This window comes from Phoxinus phoxinus (assembly GCF_949152265.1).
Source record: "Phoxinus phoxinus genome assembly, chromosome: 13".
Lineage (NCBI taxonomy): Eukaryota > Metazoa > Chordata > Actinopteri > Cypriniformes > Leuciscidae > Phoxinus > Phoxinus phoxinus.
Genome location: NC_136888.1, coordinates 21,888,058 through 21,910,140, shown reverse-complemented (window position 1 = coordinate 21,910,140; position 22,083 = coordinate 21,888,058). Strand labels below are relative to the sequence as shown.

At 36.6% G+C, this 22,083-nt stretch overlaps 1 protein-coding gene across 6 annotated transcripts in view; it reads left to right on the top strand.

Annotated features, from left to right (window-relative positions):
* The first annotated feature begins 380 nt into the window (after positions 1–380).
* Positions 381–22,083, top strand: part of ccser2a (coiled-coil serine-rich protein 2a) — a 51,698-nt gene continuing 29,995 nt past the window's right edge. For all 6 annotated transcript variants that reach the window (XM_079633222.1, XM_079633226.1, XM_079633221.1 and 3 more), the window contains exons 1-4: positions 381–1,066; positions 12,333–13,470; positions 14,347–14,629; positions 14,758–14,972. In XM_079633222.1, coding sequence (XP_079489348.1) covers positions 12,373–13,470; positions 14,347–14,629; positions 14,758–14,972 — 1,596 coding nt within the window. In that variant the 5' untranslated portion in view covers positions 381–1,066; positions 12,333–12,372. The remainder of the gene's footprint in view (positions 1,067–12,332; positions 13,471–14,346; positions 14,630–14,757; positions 14,973–22,083) is intronic.

Below are 22,083 nucleotides of genomic sequence, written 5' to 3'. Positions count from 1 at the left end.
ATTAGACACTAGCCTACATTAAAAAAAAGAGAACACAGAATCCAAAACATGCAGTTACAGAAAAAAAGGGTTTAGTGTATTAGCAATTCAGAAAAACTGTAACATTATATAGGCCGCCTATGTTTGTCCAAATAAATAAATTTTACAAAATTGTTGTAGGCCCATCGATCCTACATTTTACTCTAGGCTACTAGTTATAGGCAAACCAACAAATATATCACACACATTTGTAATCCCTACAAGATAATTTAAATAAATATAAACTGCAGAATGTGTATAAAAATTCCATGTATTCAGTAGCCTATATACAAAAAGGTTCCCATATCACATGTCAATATCGCCATTCAACACTCGCGCGCGCTCCCGTCCACAGAGCCAGCGCGCAGCTCGTGCACTGTGAATCACGTCCTACGTCAGTCAGTGCACACTTCCGACGCGCATCAGAGTATGGTTAATGGGTGCCGTTGGTTGTGTTGGTTGTAGCTGAGCGCACGCTTTTTCAATACATCAGCTCAAGGCAGAGGAATCTTGCTTGCTTTAGCGTTATAAACAAACTGGTCTTTGATATCGTTCGCGACGCGTTTATTTGGAAGCTCAAGTGAATCGCTGTGAGCAAGGTGCAGATGACGAGGATGCTGGAATGAGTGACGAAACATCGCAAACATCACGAGGGGGAGCCGTTCAGTAGCATCACTGATATTTCGTTATTTGGCGCTTTAAAACGCGCGAAATACTATTTATAATCCTGGATCGATCCTAAACTAAGAATACGAGTATTTGTTTTCGGACTGATTATAACGCGTTAACTTGTGCTTGTAGTAGCCTAAACGTTTTAATCGATGGTCTGGAGTAAACGCTCTGGTTAAGGGGAAGCTTTTTTCTAATTTATTTTGATTATTTTAGTAACACATTTGCTTTGCAGGAGTAAGTTATACCTTTGCTGTTTTATTGTGTAATATGATGCAATGTCAGCTGAGTAGCCTACCCAATGCATGAGCTGTGAAGTTAACCGTGAACTCTTGAGCATTGACATCATGGATAGACGCGGATGATTTTCATCGAATAGGTAAGTCACATCTCTAATATAATATTTATGTGCGCACATACGTGACATGATCCATAAGGGAATTGATACTCATTCCAATTCGTATTCGTTTACGATTCACTTTAAGTAATAAATATTTGAAAAAATATTGCATTTAAAGTTACTGCTCTCCGTAAATATAAATATAACACTACACATAACTATATTAACTATTAAAACTAAAAAAGGTATCATTCATTATAATTTATTAATTCATTCAAAATGCCACTGCACTGATCAGTGAGTCAGTGACTGCTCACAATTGTGAGGCCTATGAGTATTTTTTTTTACTCATAGGACCATACTTGATGTGTACAAAATGAAACAAACTGTAGCCTACTATCAACGAGTAAGTAAGTAAGTATACTACAACAACAGCAACACAAATTTAAGAACAAAAGCCAATTAAGTTAAAATTGTGAACATCAAAGTATCATCAATCTGGTTATGGTGTTCTGGCCACACCTGCAGAAGAAAGCATGTTTATGGAACTGCAAGTCTTAAAAGTCTGATATTGTTTAAGAATTAGAACTGGTTCTGAATAAGAACTAGTTCTTGGTTCCCAACCCTCACTCAAATGTTCTTAATGATCCCTTAAGTTGATGTGATTGAAAAGCCTAGCTCAGTGTGCATGGTTTTCCTCGCTCACTCGGCTCAGTTCAGACATTGTTCATGCTAATGTTGAACTGGACTGTTATTTTGAGAACAGATGACCTTTGCCCCCCAGACCGTAACTGCTCTTTCCAGCAGAGTCCATCCAAGCAGCAGACAGAATAAAGATAACATGCTTTGCACAACACAGCCTTTAGGGCAGTGTAACCCAATAGATTTTCACATACAGTATTCACTGAACCATATTAAATATGTGTCAGAGCAACTTATGTAATTCAAAAGTGTATCAAGTTATGTAGTACATCACAAACACATGTGTCATTCATGTTAACTGAACAGTGCATTTAATAGGACTGCTTGGATCTGGTATTTTAAATGAAAATTCATGATGGATTCTTGAAGAATATTGAAGAGTATTTTCACTCCTTGAAGTTGAAAGGGAATCGTGTGTGTTTTGCTTTCATTTTCTAGAAGTGTCATTTATTGATTTTAGCGAACACGTGACCCTGTCACCTTTGTATTTTTAGTTCCATGTGATGAAATGCACAGTGCATCATGGGAAAATGTACTGTGTGGAGGCCTAGAAAGACTTTGATATCTGACATAATGACTTCCGCTATGATCTTGTCTTTCAGTAACCAGCCCTGGAAATAACCAGAGATTATAGTAATGCTTTCAGAAGTAACATCACCCTTCTTAATACATGCCTATTAGATGTCGACTTGGGATAAGCCTTTATTGAGAATGCTTTACTGTATATTTTAATGCATGCTAGCATGCTACTTTATATCTAGAAACAATATGATGGATATATGAATATGTATAAAGATTGCATAGCTGCAGTCTGTGCTGATGGTAATGGCCATGAACTGTCAGAGATGCAGACTAGACGGTGTTAAGCCAAAGCATCAACACGCCCCCCTCTCAATATTAAAACTCTGCACTTGGCACTTGTGTTGACAGGCTATGTGTGTGTTCTTGACAGGTGCAAGGATCTTTTGTTTATTGCTCTAGTTTGCATGTGTGTTGAATGTTCCAGCAGCTGTGAGCCGTGTGTGTGTGTGTACCAGCTGAACACCTCTAAACAACTACCTGATACAATTCTTCTCCTAGCTGCTTTGTCCACGTGACTGTCCTAGCGTCAGATATCTCTGAGGGGTGTTTGTTTATTAACAGCAATGGCTGTTAGGTGATCATCCTGAGGCCTGAGCTCCGTTCCATGAGCTAGATTCCCGTATTGCATTACAGTCAGTGTAATTGAAATCCAGGCAGCTAAATGTCTGTCCTCGCTGCCAGACAGCTGTTCTGCATGGTAACTTTAGTTGTGTTGAGTTCTTCTTCTATTACTGCACACTTACATCATTGATATGGGATAGTAATATTCAGACCTGATAAGCCGATAATTATTTTTATGTTGTGGCTTATAACTCGTAGATGGCGGATATTAAAATTCTATTTTATTTTGTCAAAATTAACAAAAAATAAAATGCTAAAACTAGAACCAGTTATTTGAAATAAGACATAAAAGTGAATTTGGGCATCACAGCATTATAATGTACAGAATTAAAAATGGATATTCATTTTGAAATTGGCTAAAGATCTATATTTAATGCTGTTATTCAATAATTCGTTTTTTTTTTTAAATATTAACTTTAGTGAGTGTAAGATGAGAGCAAAGGAAGTCTACATTTAAAATAGGGAAATTATTTAACAATTTAATTATATCATATTATAAATTATATTGTTATATTACATTATAACAATTAAGTGCCACATATTGACCAGTACAATAAATTAAGACAATCTTTAACAACGGTGTATGCACCTGAGACCCGCACTGACGGAGTGACATTCTTACAGATCATTAACTAAAAAAAGTTGGTTTACGGTTTAGTTACCCTTTAAAATAAATGCTATTCTTTTTAACCTTTTATCCATCAAAGAACCCTAAAAAGTTTCCTCTAAAACAATGGTAATTCAAAGTGCTTTACATAGAAGAAATTAAATAATCAAAAGAAAGAATAATTAAAACCGTTTAGAATAAAAAATAAAATAAAATGCAGTACAAACAATCTGACCATGTGGCACAGTGCTCATTCATTAAATGCACAGCTAAACAGATGTGTTTTGAGTCTGGATTTGAATGTGACTACTGTAGGAGCACATCTGATCTCTATTAGAATTATTTCTGAAGGATCAAGTGAAATTCAGCTTTGCCATCACAGGAATAAAGTACATTTTTAAAATATATTCTACAGAAAACAGCCGTTAAATTGTTAATGTTTCACAATATTACTGTTTTTGCAGATTTTTTTAATCTTATTTCAAAAAACATATTTTTGTGTGTTGTGTATATACCTTTTTATGGCGGTGTTCATCTATGTAAACACTTGTCTCTCTGCAGTGCGTCTAGCACACACACCTCTCTGTATGAATAAGACTATGGGCCAGATTTACTAAACAGGGCAAATTAGCGTGAGACCGCAATTACAAAAAAGCGCAGATGGGAGTGAAAAGTTCTGCTTGTGATCTATTGATGACGCACACATGAAAGAACACAGACGCAGCCAGATCATTTCCATAATGGCCAATGCAATCTACCAAGAGCAGCGCAAATTAGCATCTAGTTTAAGACGTGTTTTTTTGGGTGATAATTAATGGCGCAAATGCCAATAAATTGACTAGAGCAGACGTTTGTAAATCACCTTCCATGATTTATTTAAATTCTCTTTTTCACTGCATGTCATTAGTAAATCTTGACAGTTGTTTTTTAAAGAGAGTTTGCACTTGTGTTCTGTTTGCACTCTTAGTCAATCTGGCTCTATATCTGTGAACAGACATCATAATTTCATGGTCCTGTGTCCAGGATCCTCTAAAGGTCAGATCCCTGTTTGTGAGTATAATAATCACTCATAATATAATAATCTGATAACGGAGAACTTCAGTGCCTGTTGACATCAACTTGCATGACTCATTTCATTATAGAGTTTCTGTTCAAAAAAGACATTTGCCTGTGATTATTCAGCTTGTTTGGATGTCCTCGGTATTTGCTTGTATGACATCATGGTTGGAGAGTCATATTAAAATTTAATTTATGTTAGAGCCAAAAGCAACATAGACAGTAGTCACAGTAGCTCTGAGCAGCTTTTAAAGAGTGTTGAGAGAGAAAGTGACAGAAAGCTCTCTACAGATTTTGAGAAAGATGCTTAGTGTCAAAGTGAGCGTTAGCAGGATCGGCTAATCACAGCAGCTTTACATGACTGTTTGGATTTTTAAAAAGCTGTTTTTTCAAAGCTGTGGATGAGTAGTAATGTGTATTTTGGGCTCTCTGTTATACAATAACTACATCAGCGCAGCATCTGTTCTTCTGTTTAGTCAACGGTGATGTCATGTTCACCCTGACTGAAATTCAAATGGACTTGTTTGCATATTAGGTTTGGCCCGTCTGGTGTTCCAAAATCAAACTGAAAGACCTTCACAGAACTTCACAGAAGAGAAATTACTATGGTTTGAAACAATATTGTTTACTTACTGAACCTAGACACCATCTGACATGATTTAGTTTATCATAATCTTAAATTATTATTTGTTGAATATTGTCCTGTCACATTAAGTTTGATCGCACAACCATAAGTTGTCACTAAAACTCATTCATTTATAGAAAATCACAATCATTATGATCCCTGTCGTTATGGTATCATATTTTGTATGAATTATAGTATAGTTGTTTTTGTGCAGAGCTGAGTCATTGCACATGGCCGTCGTGAATAATGCATCTCTCTCTGTCATTATGTGTGGTTTTTTTAAGCAGCTCCTTGGCCTTATGGACCAGGTCATTGGGAATAAAACGCAGAACATCCTGTGAATGACGAATGGCTTGGAAAGGAAAAGAGACCTGCCAAGTAATGTGACTGAAAACTCTTTATTTTGTTGCTTGCAATAACGGAAAGGACATTTTGCATTATCGTAAGTGGATTAGGTTTGTTAGGCTGAAAGATGAGATTGAGAAACAAGAAAAGGAGGTTCAATTCCGAATTGTTCCATGAGAGGTTTTAGATTTCTTTTCACAAAACCTTGTATTTAGTCTCTTTTGTCTCTCTAATGCTCCTCCTAATATTTTCTGTGTGCATTAAAGTGCAGTATACATTTTGTAGTTTCATGCTGATCAAATGACTTAATTAAGCAGGATAAGGTTTTTCTGCTGAAAGGTTTTTTTCCTCTAGTAATCACTGTTAATTACAAAGTGCTCATTGTAATGGATCACGTTACTGTGATTGCTTTTAAGGATCAGCTGTCTGATCCTCATTGTTTTGTTTAATAAGAAGGTTGAGACTGGAGTATAGTTTTGTCTGCTTATTATTCCTGGTCTAATACTGTGACGTCAGATTTAGGGTGGAAATCTTGTTGGATGTAGGTTATTTGAGGTTGAATGATTTGAGGACCCATATATGTTTTGGAAAACTCAGACTTGCATATTTTCCAATATACCTTCAAAATCCATCTTCATTAAAGCAATTTCTCAAGTTTAATAAGAATTTGCCCTGGCCATGTATATTGGTGAGAATGAACTCTGTGTACTTTTATCTACAATCAGGCTTCTGATCACTGTCAATCAATTTTCTATATGTGGAGTGTTAAGCGCTTCTAACCTCAGGCTTCATGCAGCTGTAGTCTGTTGGATTTCTCATTAGCTGTCTGTGTCTATGCAAAACAACATTGATTTTAAATGAAGAACATTGCTAAAGGCTACTGTAACTTGCATCATACGTTCTTTAACTAGAGAGTCTGGCTAAAGAGTTGCTAGCTCACATTAAACTAGCAGACGCGAGGCCTAAGTCCAAATTTTTGGAGTGCTATAAACAAATCTTTACTGTATGGAGAAGACCATTTTACATGTAATTCAGGGCAGTCAGCAGACTTTTCAAAGATTAACCCCTTTTGCACTTAAGTAAACTATCCTGGTCTTATTGTGATTGATTTATCAGTCAGTTATCCAAGAATTTTTTTTTGGTCTTCCTGTTCTTTTTTCAGCTTTATTTGATTTAATCAAATAGTAGCCCTTCTTTAGAAACAACTTTATTTTTCTGTTAGTCACTTTGGAATAATGTTGTTAATTAAATGCATCTACAAGTTGCTTTAGCAAACTCTAATTTGGTCTGGATAAATTCCTGAATCTATTGCCTACATTTTACAATGAATAGAATCAATTAATGAACTACATTTTTGTTCATTAAAATAAAGCTTAAATAAAATATATAAATGAAAGATTATATGATCAAATGTATTTTGCCAACTTTTAGAAGTACATTAACTTTACCCTCAAAGCTAACAGACAGGGACTTGAAAAACTCCAATTTTGTTTTCATGCGGTCAAAATGTCGGCAGACCCTGTTTGATGTGGTAGAAATATATTTCATATTTACATCTGTTTTGCGAGTGTGTGGCGGATGGTGGTTTTCTTAATTAGTTTAGTTCCTTAGTGCCATATAAATGAGAAACAAGCTTCTGTTTTACCAGTGCCAACTTTTAAATAAAACAATCTTTTTTTGTGGATTACTGTGGCTTGAACAATAAACACATGCCTGCCAAAATTTGAGAAATCCCCGACCCCTTTTCTAAATGCAAGATGTGGTTATATGCATGAGGATCCTGACTGTGATTCTGTTTTGGATTTCCACCTTCATTTTGCAACAATTAAATATTAACAGACTCTGAGTGCCCACTGCTCTCCTCCAGACATATAACTGTGTGCATTTTTCTAGGTGTATGACCTGAATATGTCTTGGTCTGGAATAAATGCTTGGTGCGTAGGAGAAAATTGGCCTTGGTCTGTTCTGATGTTAGTCACCCAATAGAAAGAAATGCTGTTGAGAAATAATGTCAAATGGAGAACGCACTTGGAAACACCGCAAAGACTGTTATCTGCGTTAAGGTGGACTGTAATGCATTTAATCCAGCCCTCATGCAGATCTGCCTTATTTCAATAAGCTGCTCTCTGTGACAAATCCCAACCTGTGCACACCTGAGGCCAGCTCAGCTGAAGATAGAAACAAACCAGTGTCAGACTCAAACACCAGCTTACCTCATACAATGTGCTCTGGAGGACTTTTTGCATAACCGCCCCTTCAGTAAGGGCAAGCGGATTCAGTATAGAGCTGCAGTCAGACAGAAAGATAACTGTCTAATTGATTTTAATGTCGGTTCCGTCACATGTTGTGCACACATTATGTTAGCTCTCTGACGACTGGGATACATCAGAAAAGTGGTCAGATTGGTAAAAGGTATCATTCTGTTCATCCCCTTGCTCTCAACATTTAACTTTTGCCCAAATGTTGAAATAATTTATATTCTGAAATTGAAAATAAGTTTCACAATTAATTAAAAAGAAACTGCAAATTACACTTTTTTTTTTTTTTTTTTTTTTTTAAGTATAAGGATGGATTTATTTATTTTTTTAAACATTCTCCAACAATCTTTATTTGCAACTTTGAAAGACATTTTTAGTGTGTAAAGTTGGACTGTTAAGAGACACAAAAAATACCCTCTTGGTTTGGCTGGCTTTGGTGGTGGAAATGTGATTAAAGGCAATAGTTTATCTGAAGACACTGATAGAGGGTTTCTGCTGTGGCCTGAGATCACATTTAGACATCTCATCATATTCTACTTTGTTTGATCTGAAGTGACTCGCCTTGTTTCCTTGGCTCTAGTTACCCATAATAATTCTCATCTGGATGTCTTTTGGAGTCAGAAAGATGTTTGCTGGTGTGTGTGTGTGTGTATGTGCGTGGGTGGGTTTGCTTGTGTCTTGAGATGCAGGTATCCTCACTGTCATTTTCAAGGATTGTTTTAGTGTCTTTTTTGCTCTAGTTGAGTGAGTTTTGTGTGGGAAGGAGCCAGTTGACAGATGGTCTGAAGTGTTACCATAGTAACCCCATCTATGACATCATATGATATGACCCCAGGCTTCAGTTATTACCCTCTTTTGCCCTCTAAATGGGTGCTGTATGTTTATGTAGATTTATGCAGTAGTTTATTCAGTAGAGTAACACACTTTTTAAAAAGATCTTTCAGTAAAGAGTTCAAAACCTAAGATAGCTAAAAACCAGATACAAAGTACTAGACTGTACTAACATGAAGCATTGCAAATTATGTTATTAAGAATAAACATAACACTATACACATTGAAGTTAAGTCATTGATTTTAAGTATAAAATATACATATCTTTACATTCTACAATATTCAGACAGACTGTCATTCAAAAGTCTGGGTCAATACACATTTTTTTTTAAATATCTTTGAAAGTTGTCAAGTCTTTCAATTAAATACAGTAAATTTCTGTAATTAAATTATTACAATATTTTAATATATTTTAAAATGTAAAATATTCCTGTTATGATAAAAGCAACATTAGTTAAATGCAGCATTATTATTTCAGTCTTCTGAATCACATGATCCTTCAGAAATCATCCATATTCTGATCTGCTGCTCAAGAACACTTCTTATTATCAATGTTGAAAACAGTTCTGCTTAATATTTTTGTGGAAACCATACTTGTTTCATGATGAATGGCATTTCACTTCTGAACAAGAAAGATCTGGTGATAGAATCTGCTTGTGTTTTGACTATTGAAAACATGAAATATAATGGCGTCACTAGTGGTGTTGTTGGGTAAAGAGGCTTTGGCAGGGTGTGTTTTGGCTGACCTGATTTGGCAGAATGAAGAGGATTATAAAGCATGGCAATCTCTCTCTCTCTGTCCATTCATTTGTGTCGTGTGACTCCTAGTATAATCTCTCATCACAGAATGTGGGTCAGTGTGTGAATAAAGGCCGCTCTATTCACCCCCTTTTCATCCCTTGCTTTAACACACACTTCCCATTATACTGTCATAAACTCGGAAACCAAAAAGTTGATCCACAGATACACAAAACTGGTGCTCTAATGGACCAAAATATGTTGTTGTGTATGGATTACTGTTTATCTATATACTTAATACCTTATCTTTTATCTTTGTACTTTTGTGAAAGAATGAACGAGGCTGATTGTTGTGAATAAAACTGGATTAGAACAAAATTAAGTTAGACATTATAGACTAGAGGCACTATTCATTTGTCTATATGATTTGGCTTTCAGCCCAGAACCTCTCTCTCACATACTCTTCAATTTACTTGTTTTGGTTTCCTTTGAGCCTATGACACAATTCACTGAAAAAGAAATCAATACATGTCAATAGCGAAATGAAAGCTGCCTCTCCTAGTCTTGCAACCTTGAAAAGTACACTTTTACAGGTCCATATTTTTTTACTTTTTTAAACTAGTCATTAAACTGTATTTGGTCAGTCATGGTCAGAATTAATGGCACCCCTGGTAAATATGATCAAAACTGGCTGTAAAAAATAAATCTGCATAAATCCTTTTGATCTTTCATTCAAAAAATTACCCAAAATCTAACCTTTCAATGAAGTTAAAGAATCAAAAGTGGGGGGAAATCACATTATGGAATAAATGTTTTTCTCCGAAACATGTTGGCCACAATTATTGTTACCCCTATCATTTTTTATATAATTTAGATAATATTAGTAGTAAAATAAAATAGTAAAATATCTCTGAAGTAAATTCCCATTAATATCAACCTTTTTTAGCACACCAGGGTGACTAGGAACATGAAATTGTCCAGCCATGACTTCTTGTTTCACAGGAGTTTAAATATGAGGAAACACAAAAGCCAAATTCCCTTAATCATCCATCACAATGAGTAAAACCAAAGAATATAGTTCTGATGTGCATCAAAAGATTGTTGAGCATCACAAAATAGAAAGTGGCTGTAAGAAATATAGCTAAATAATTGAAAATCCCCATTTTGACCATCAGGGCAATAATTGACCTGGAGACTCCTTAATTATTGCCCTGATGGTCAAAATGGGGATTTTCCTTAAAGGAGTTCCAGTCAACTAAAGATGTTACGAATCTGCCAGGAAGATAACGTGTGTCTATATTGCCTTATACCATGGTCTGGGTGAATACTCGATTCTGATTGGCTGCAGGGTGTCCGTTAAAAAGTGATAGAGGACACCTTAATAAACTGTCAGGTGTAACCAAGGAAACCAAGTTATTGTTTGTAACTTGTAACTTTAGATTTCGATTGTAAAACTAATTTAAATATAAACTAATGTTTTAAAAATGTGTTATTTGGCAAGTGACCATGGTATAAGCGGGTTAATGCCCTTCGAGGTGTCCATTGTCAGGTTTTAATGGACTTTGGCGGAGGCAACCGTCCTCCGCTGCGCGTCGGCCGGTTCACACCTCGCCGTCGTCCATTAAAACCTGACAATGGACACCTCGTCGGGCATTAACCCTTACTTAATGGACGGTGAGGAGGATGGTTTGAGTGGCCAAAGAGACTTCAAGGATCACAGATGGAGGATTGCAGAGATTAGTTCAGTCTTAGGGTCAGAAAGCCTATAAAAAAAATCAAACCCCCCCCTACATCACCACATGTTGTTTGTGAGGGTTTCAAGAAAAATCCTCCTCGCTCATCCAAAAACAAACTCCAGCAAATTCAGTTGTCAGGCATGACTGGAACTTCAAACGGCACAGGTGGTCAGATGAAACTAAAAAAATTGCTTTTCGGCAGCAAACACACTAGATGGGTTTGGTGCACACAAGGATAAAAAGTACCCCATGTGTACAATTTAATATATCGTTGGATCTTTAATGTTGTGGGCATATTTTTCTGCTGGAGGTCCTGGACTTCTTGTTCAGATACATGGCATTGTGGATTCTATCAAATATCAACAGATAAAAAATCAAAACCTGACGGCTTCTGCTAGAAATCTTATAATGGGCCGTGGTCGGATCTTCCATCAGGACAACGATCCAAAACAAACATCGAAATCAACACAAAAATTGGTTACGGAGCACAGAATGAAGCCTCTGCCATGACCGTCCCAGTTCCCTGACCTGATGTGAACTGAAGAGAAGAAGCTCCAACATTGATCTGGGAATCTGAAGGATCTGGAGAGATTCTATATGGAGGAATGGTCTCTGATCTCTTGTCAGTTGTTCTCCAAACTCATCAGGCATTATCGGAGAAAACTCAAGGCTGTTATCTTGTCAAAAGGAGATTTGCAAAAAGTATTTAATAAAAGGGTGCACTGCCAATAATTGTGGCCAACGTGTTTTGGAGAAAAACATTTATTTGTGTTGAAAAAAACTTTCCAACCAGATCACCACAATAAACTGTAGACGAGGGTTATTCCATTCAAACTTTTCAAAAAAAACCTGCCACCTACCATGCCATAATTGTTGTAAAACAGGAACTGTTTTTTTTATGTACATTTGAAAGCTGTTTCTATTTTTTTGCCAGGACATTGTCCGTGAAGTTTACATACATTTCCTTTAACCCTTAAGGGAAGTTGATGCATAATGTGTTTCTGTATCTTTCTAAATCTTAGGTCTAATTCTTATAGATTTGTTAAAACACATTTTCCCCTTATTAAAATAAATATCAAATGCTGCTTGAAATAGTTTAGGATTTAAGTATTGTATAGCATGTCACACCACAGCACAAAATTATGTATTATTTTATTGTTTTAATGGATTTTTTATTTTCTTTGTCCCTCTCCTTTTTCTTTAGGTGTCCCTTTCATGTTTATCCATGACTCTGCTGTTTGCTGATGGAACAGAAGGTCCTCAGTAAGTCCTCAATGGTTTCCAGACTGCCAAAATTTGGTGCGCGTCCTGTCAATGGTACCCCCTCACCCCTTCCCAATGGTACAACGCAGACTGCGCTCACCCAAGAGAGCAAAAATCCCCCTGCTAGGCCAAACGGAGTGGTCAGAGCCGCCTCCTTTTCCATGAAATGGAGGAAGGACAGTGATGGGTCAGTGGACCCTTCAATCCCAGTCGTGGGCAGTATACCAGAAGAGAAAAAAGAAGTTCGCTCCCTGCATTCTCCAGGAAGTAGGGAGTTAAAAAGCCCTTCCACTCCTTCAACCAAAGTGCGCAGGTCTGCCTCCTCATTGTCCACCGGAAGCCCCAAACCTGTAGCCAAATCCCCTAAATCCATCCCGAGTCCTAAACCAACGCCCAAAAACACTCAGATCACCTCCAAAAGTCAGGACATTTCCCAAAAAAACTCATGCTCCAAGCCAACTCAAAATGGGACATCATCTCTGGGGTCTTCACTAGGCCAAGCAGCCTCTTCAGGGCTCCAGCGACCAAGGGCGAACTCTAGCTCTACTCGAAGCACCTCTAGAGACAGCTTGTCCCAGTCCAACGACAGCCTCTCACGACAGTCTGCCGTGCCTGACTACATGGTGCGTTCTCAGAGCTTCACCCACTTCAAGCAACTGCCCTCACCAGCGTCCGCACCCATTACTCGATCCTTTTCTTTCAACAAGGCTGTGGAGCTAGCCAAACCGCTAGCTAACACCCAGCTGCGTCCTCCTCGAACACTTGGACTCAAATCTTCCCTGAGCCTCAGTAAGGGCCGGCTAGTGCTCGGTTTAGGGGGCCTGGGGTTTGGAAAGGGGTTCACAGATAGACTATCTACTGGGACTCCTCCTTTAGAGAGCTTAACGCCTCCTAATTCCATAAAAAGGCCACTTCTGCCTAACTCTGCCCTGACAAAGCACTCGTTACAGGCCTGCAGGCTAAATCGACCTATTGCTGCCAAACCACAGTGCCCTCTAGCGGTTGGGAGGTACCCTCTGGAGAGTGATGTTATAACCCCGCCTCTCACTCCAGAGCTGCGCCACTGTGCCAAAAAGAGTGTGAGTGTCTGACTCTATCATTTATATTAAAGGATAATTCTGGTATTTAACACCTTGAGTCTATATTGTAGTTTGTTTTGGATGAACAAGAGTGGTGGACAACATTTTTTTGACAATGGTTCCTCTCTCGAGTTTTTGACTATAAAAGAATTGGCCATGGACCCATTTAACATTGGAGTCAATGGGCATGTCTGAAAATGTCATTAAAACAACCTTTAACATTATTTTTCAAAACTGTGCAACTCACCGAGTGATTAGTGATGTTAGTTGATGTTCCAGAAACAAAAAGTGTTGCGAAATACAGTTTCTGTCGTGTTTTATTCGTCATTTTGTAAAATCCCATTGTTGAAAAAATAGTTCCACTATAGCAAAATAAACGGATTGGAATCATATATTGCGACAATATATTGTTTATAATCATCAACGAACACCACTAACCACTCTGTGAGTTTAACAGTTTTGTAAACGAACATTATTGGCTGTTTTAATGACATTTTCGGACATGCCCATTGACTCCAATGTTAAATGGGTCCATGGCCAATTATTTTATAGTCAAAAACTCGAGAGAGGAACCATTGTCAAAAAAATGTTGTCCACCACTCTTGTTCATCCAAAACAAACTACAATATAGACTCAAGGTGTTAAATACCGGAATTATCCTTTAACATGCATAATGTCTTGCATCTTGATTATTGTTATTTTTTTGGATTGTTCAAGAAATAGTTCCCTTATGACTTTTTCTACTGTGGAACATTACAGTTCATGAGAGAATTATCAATGTCAGAAATTATTTTCTAATCTTTTCAATCTTTGAATTTAGTTGAATTAAATTTATTTTATTTATTTTAAATTTTCCCATTTTGTGGCTGTGAAAAGGCATCAGCTTCTACAGTTTCCCCAGAGGAGCATGTGAGAGAGCCAGGGTTGGATGGGAACCTCCGCTACTCTGGGGATGGAACGGAGAACATGTCTCTCTCCTCTGCATCTTCTCTTGAGAGGAATGACACCAGTGAGGAGTTCCTAGATGACTTTGACAACATAGGGGACCAATTGCAGAATGGCATCCTGCATAACAAAATTCCTTTAGCCACACCCACCCAGACACGCCTGCAGAGCTTCTTGAATGAGACCATGGACTGGACTGGGATTGGGCTGGAAGGTACAGTATAGCTAAGTGTTGTGCCTGCCTTTCTTGCATTTATGTGACAAACAGTACAGAGCTGATCATATTTTCCTATTTGTCGCAAACATACTCTGTTTATGATGTTATATCATGTCTGCTCTCAGGTGGAAAAGCAGATTTAAGGGCTGGTGTGCTCCGCGGGCGGCCGCCGCCGCTCATGTCCCCTGATGTGGAACGTCATGCGGCCTCCTCTCTGGAGCTCTCCCCCTCTAACAGCTCTGGAGGAACATACATGTGGGATGAGGAGGGCATGGAGCAACTGGGACACAACACACATATACACCGTTGCAGCAGTTATGAGTCAGACCTCAACAGCATAGTGAGTACACAGTTATCCTCCCAAAATTAGATTGCGGTCCCCTCAGAATGGATTTTAAAATCTCAGATTTATTTGTCAAGTATACAACAACATGTGTATTACTGATATAAAAAGAAACTATATAAAGTATTAGTATATAAAGACTAAGTAGCGAATAAAGAATAAGTACTACTAACAAGTATTAACAGTTGTTAATAATAAAATAAAATAAAATTGTTGTTGCTGATAATAATAATTTGTAGTAAACATTTTTGATGTTTCTGATAATACAATTATTTTTGTTGTTGCTTATACTAAAATAATAATCAAATTAATGAATTGTTGCTCATCATTTTTGTTGTTTCTTATATTATTATTATTATATTAAAATAATATTTGTAGTATCGTGTTGGGCATTTTATTTGTACGTTTTTCTTTACATGGATCACCCTTTTTTGGGATTTGGACCTACAACTTTTGCGTTACCAGCCCATATATTTAACCACACCCATTCTCGCAACTGTAATGCGACTGTATAAAACCCTTTTTCTGAGTTTGTGGCTTCTGCGAGTCCCACAGAATGCTGTTAAATTCTTTGTGGGTGTTCGTAATCTTTCATCTGCTGTGTGTTTCGATAAACCTATCGTTCCTATACTGCTTATTGCTGGTTTCTATATGTGTGCTTGTGCGTGTGACGGGATATCTCCGTCCCTACACTGCTAATTATTTCCTTGCTAATTAGGGATAAGCCCCTGTGGCTCTTACTCGTGACTCTGCAGGAGTGTGACTCCGAGTCCCTCCGTTCTGAACAGAGGTCCTGTTCTGTCTCGGCTGTTTTTCAAAGCCCCTGATCGAGTGGGAATGCGGAACGGTGCCGCTTAACATTCCAGCTTTTGATCTCAGTGAAGCAGGCTGTGACATTGTCATTAGTTTTCTTTTTTGTTTGTTTGTTCTGATTCACAATGTCAGATTGGCTCTGTTGAATACAAAACTAGTTAGGCTGGATTTGAAACGGTAATCAAATGTAAAATACCAGAGTTCTCTTGTAGTATATACACAAATGCACCCCCACACAGACATGCTGACTTGACTGTGACTTCTGATATTATGTAATAGCAGCATGTATACATTAGAGCACGGCTAAGTCATTGTTTTTCATACTGGGGGGCGTTGTTCCTCTTATGTAGTTATAGAGAGAAGCAGACGTTCAGTTTACGTAATTGACTGCGCTTCAGGTTGAGCTGGGCTTTGAGTGACATCTAGTGGTCTACTGTAGGTACTAAATAAATTCCAACATTTCACCTGTGTTTGGGGTGGTTCCTAAAACAAGCATCTTAGTTATTGCTCATACTTAGGGTTAGAGATTTTATCAAACCCCTTCTGAAGTATTCAAGTTTAATGCTTTTCCTGGATCTTTGTGGAAGTAGCTTTGCTAAAGCCAGTTTTATCCTGTTACATGTAAATCAGTGGCTTGCCTCACACAGCACAGTAATTGAACGATTAACTCTCCCTCCTGACGACAGTGGATCTCCTCTAGATCCCTGCGTTGCGTCTATCTATAGTTTAAGACTCCTCTGCTCTCGCGGATAATGAAATCGAGGTTTGGCTTTATTTAGATATCATCTGATCTTGCACTTAGCGAGTGATGTAACAAGTTATCTTTAGTTTATTAAATACTACTAAGTTGTGCTGTGGGCTTTATTACAGCCACACAGAACTGTTACATTTACTGATATCAAAATAAATTAGATAAATAACAAATAGTATATAAAGAATAAAGAAGTACTAATAAAAAGTAAAGTAGTAGTAACTGTTGTTAAAAAATAATAATAATAATGTTGTTGTTGCTGAACTATAATGACGATGATAATAATAATAAATAATTAATAAATAAATAATTTTGTTGTTTCTTTTAATACATTTTTGTTGTTGCTTATAATAATAATGCAATTTTAATTGTTGCTGATTTTTTTTAGTTTTTGTTTCTGTATTCAGTGTTATTGATCTAAAATATAGTACATTTATTTAATTGATAAAACTGTACACTTCAGATGTGCGGTCATCATATTACCCATACACGCTGTCAAATAGGGCACTCCAGAATAACTCGTATGTTTTTGTTAACGGGTGAAGATCCTCCTGTATGCCCCTCGTGCCAGAATCCATTATCACTGAAGCATAGGACTGTGATAGATTGAACTCTTAGAATTCTTTATTTTCTGTTGACTCCATTAAAAATATTTACATAGAAGACCAGATCTACAGTAGTTACTGTAATAGGCTACTGTAATAGTCGTCAGCATAGTAATCAATGCTCATTATGCGTTAATATTTTCCAGAAATTGCTGTCTATCGTGCTTAAACACATTGAAACCGATTGACAGCGCGAGTTGTTTGGAACTAATTAGAGCTCCATGAACCACGTGACTGTATGGTTCATGGACCGCGTGAAGTATGTTGCAACTGTTTTTCAACGGCTCTGGCTCAAACGTGCTGCGTAACACATGATAATGAATTGATATTTATATGTGAATAAAATCTTATATTAAATATGTTCATCATATAAAGCTTATAAAGCAATTTTGTCCAGAAATTCCAGAAAAAAACACTCAATTCATATGGAATCTCTTAATTAACCTTTTGAAGCATCAACGTGGTAGTTGCATAGCTTTCAATGGAGGGACAGTAATCTCTCAAATGTCATTATAAATATCTTAATTTGTGTTAAGAGGATGAATGGGAAGTCTTTGGACTTTCTGGGACGAGTTTGGACCGACATGAAGGTAATAATGACTGAGTAAATGAAACCTATTTGGGGGAACTACATTTTTAAGTGAACTAACTCTTTAAAAACATGTACTTTACCTAAGACCACAAGAGGGCAGTATGGATTCAAGAGACTAAATAAATGTTTTCAACATCTCCTTGTCTCTCTTTGCACTTGTGTGTTTAATCCCTCAGTTGACTTCTGCAGTTCCCTGTTAGGCTCATTTAAGAGTTGTTTATTTGTTCTAAATATAGTCTGTCTTGCAGGAGGCATTTACAGGCCAATTCATTAGCTGCTAAATGATCTAGGTGCATAAGCCTTTGTTTTCAACACAGTAAGTGATTCTGAGGCGTGCTTTTATCTACTGCTGTTTCAGTATTAATTAGCTGAGAGGTATAGAGCATTGTTTACACTTTATCATTTGCTGACATTACTAAGACTGTAAACAGGATTTGTTTAATTTTTTATAAATATTTAACCTCTCTAATCGGCTCTTAATTTATGAAGCTTAACTGGTTTATTGACTCTTTCTTATTTTGCTTAATCTCTTTGAGACCTGCAATTCCTAATGGCTTTTGAGAGCCTTTTCACACATGTACACAACCACCAAAGGTGGCCTTTGCAACAGTCGCCCCCACCCCCAGACAAATATTAAAAGAGTGTATGCAATGCGATGGCAATTACTTAGTCTGTGATATTTAACAATGTTAAAGGATTAGTTCACTTCAAAATTAAAATTCTGTCATAATCTACTCGCCCTCAAGTTGTTTCAAACCTGTATAAATTTCTTTCTTGGGCTGAACACAAAAGATGTTTTGAAGAATGTTTGTAATGGGGATTTAACTGTATGAAAATTTAATTTGACCATTATGATCATGATTATCAATATTATCACGTTTTTTTATTAAAATTAGATGAAAATGTTCAAAAAGAACTGATACACACTGAAAAGATTTCAACAAGTTTTATATTTGGAATCAACAAACAACAAATAAAAGTAGCAGCTCTATGCACTTTTTTTTACACATTCAAGCATACACATTCAATTATAAGACCGTCGTCAACAGCAACGCATTATAACACAGCGCACATCTCTTCTATCACCACGGACCAGCTCTCTCGTTTCATTAAAATGCTATTATAAATGAGGTTAGTGGATAATTCATTAGCAAATGTTATTATATGGTATAAAATTAAAAAATAGAAATGATACTTGGTAACCAACCATACCAGTTGACTTCCATAGTATTTTTTTTTTCCTACTATGGAAGTCAGCATTATAGGTTTAATGATCTACAGCCAAATAGAGCGAACTTTGGTGATAACTAAACAAATATTTAATTGCTACAATAGTAATTTCTCTTGACAATAACATCAAAAGTGGAAAAGTTGGTCAAAAACGTACATTTTTCACAACTTTCAGACGCCATAGATTTTTAGCTTTGCACTGTGAATAAAATCAATATGCTATCACGTTTCCAAGATGTTCCGGAAAACAGCACTCTATATCCTGAGTTATAACCATATAAACATTGGCTAATATAAATATTAAAACAAGAACACATACAGGCACATTTTTGCCCTATATATCTTGAATTTTTGGAGCATTTTTTTTGTTTCGGAGGAATTTTTGCCACAAACCCCGAGTTGGGGTTAGATATTATACCTAGGGAATATATTCTAGCTGAGCCCCCAGCGCGACCGTTATTTTAGAACATATTATTTTATTGCCGATGCATCATGCAGCCATACAGACAGATGTACAGACAGCCTACAGTATGTATTGTTTATTTCTTTTTTTCATATTTTTCATATTGCTTTTTTATAAAAAAAATTCACAAACGTATATCATGAATTATATGATATATTTTGATTGTCAAATATGTGGAATTGAATGTGTTGAGTTGTTTAAACACGTGTTCATGTTAGTTGATATAATTCGCGATTAGTTTCCACAGCAATTCAGAGGATCTGTTGGATTTGCATCATGTAAATTCATAAATTTTGTGGCCGGTGAACTGGGACAAGAATAGAGTGAACTTTATTGTTTCATACACAATGTGTATCTGATATGAGTAAAACGCTTCATCAAATTATAATTGAAAAGATTATTATTGCAGCTTCCATAGACATCAGTGCCTAAATCTACCTCATATTAAATGGCTATTTTCTGAAACCTCAAATAAATATTATGTGATTGAATTAAAAATTAGGGCCCTATTTGAACTATCCGAAGCGCATGGTCTAAACTCTAAAGCACATGGCGCAAGTGTACTTAGGGCGTTTCCGAATCCACTTTTGCTAGTTTAACGATGGGAAAAATGGTCGGCACTCCCGGCTTACGGTCTAAAGGGTTGTCTATTCTCTTAATGGGTGTGTTTTGGGCATAACGTGCAATAAACCAAACCTTAAGTTGTTTAAGGTCTTAAGGGGTGTGGGGGTATTGTGACTAATCTTTTGTACATAATATTAAGAGGCAGACGAAAATGTAACGCGATAAAAGGAATATTTTCCATGTTAAGAGGCTGCATTCAAAATCGCCCCCTATACCCTCATTCACTAATCCCGACATTACTCTACGAATAAAATGCTATTCTTTTGAAAGTTGTATCATAAAAAACACACACACACACACATATAAATATATAAACTTATTAAAAAAGAAGATAATTTAATTTAAATATTTGAACACCATGCGTATTGACCTCTTTTCTAAATCGCCATTGAAAGTTTGGCTCTGTTCAAAGAACTGTTGTAGATGTCTGAGTAATTTTGTCCTGGATATAATATTGTTCAGTAATTCAAACGCATTCCTTTTGATCCCCCAAATATGATGTTTCACTCCTGAGCACAACGCTCAGATTGTGTGAAATGTGATCAGGATTCTGGGCTTGTCTGATAGAACCTTTCTTAAATGTTATCTGAGGTTCTGTCTGTATCGGTCTGGTTCTGAAGGGATCTTTAATCCGATCTTCCCGGCTGATTCGCGCCGGCCTAGCTGAAATGGGGTGCGTTATTTCGGCTCTTTCAGCGCAGGAGGAGAGTGCTGATGGGGCTTGGGCTGCGTGTCTAAGCTGCTGCCCGGCGCAGTGAAATGTCATTTCCTCTGAAGCAACCTGCCGTGACTAAGCCTATAATACATGGAGAGATTCAGAGCGAGGGGAACCTGAGAGACTGTGTATGTAGGTGAACTAAAGTGTATAAACTCTGGCTGCTTTGAATACACTTTGTAGACACTTGTAAGACTGTATGGTGTGTACAATATGTGTATTAATGTCCAGGAGAGGGGCCTGCCTCTGTTTAAGTGCATATTTATTTGATGGATTGGATTGGAGAACATCTTGTCAACTTCGATGACTTGAAGAGACGTTTTGTTCTGTGAATGTATCACAGTTGCATGATTGATAATGTTTTCTAAAGTATGCTGAAAGCATATTTGTACTGTGGTTCTTTCCCCAGCTGCCTGCTGAATATGAAATATGGTACATTATACAGAAACTTTCATAGTGTAGTTTTTTTTTTCTTTTTTTTTCAAGGCAAGACAAGAAAGTCCCCCATTTAGAGAAGCCAATGTATTTAACATAGCTTGAAGGAAGAGTTCAGCCAAAATGAAAATTCTGTCATAATTTACTCTAAACATAATTTGTCTCTTCCACTTCCATGGAACACAAATGAATAATTTTTGAAGAATGTCCTGGCTACTTTTTTCAAAATAAGGAAAATTAATGTTGACTAGGACTTTTAAACGCCAAAATGACTAAATAAAAAAGCACTACATTCAAAGTCTTCCAGCCATTTGATAATTCTGTGTAATAAAAAAGCAGAAATTATACTACACTGTAAAAATATATATTTCATTTGTTAATAAAAACAAAGAATATTGGAGTATATTTCAGTTTTTCTATTTCAGAATTTTCATGTTTAATTCAATGTTACTTGCTATTTTTTTGTGAAATTTACTAGAAATGTCAGGGAAAATAGAGGGAAATTGCTTCTACACATTTTTCCCTGTCTATGGAAATCTTCACTTTGCTCTAACCCACTTTAGACAGTTAATGATGGGCAATACTGGTTAAAAGTAATGTTGGGTAAGTTACTCTAAAAAAGTAATTAATTACTAGTTACTAATTACATCTTCAACAGTGTAATTAGACTACTGTACTAATTGCTCTCTCGAAAAAGTATTGGATTACTTATTAGTAATGACTTTCTAAATCCCATATCAACCTTGACCAGTTGAACAATACAAGGACAGATACAAAACTTGTTTATTCTTTCAAATAAATGTTATACAATTGCATAAATTATTCTTGAACTGACCAAAGTGTGTAAAGGGAGAAAGTTACATTTAAAAATAAGCATTTT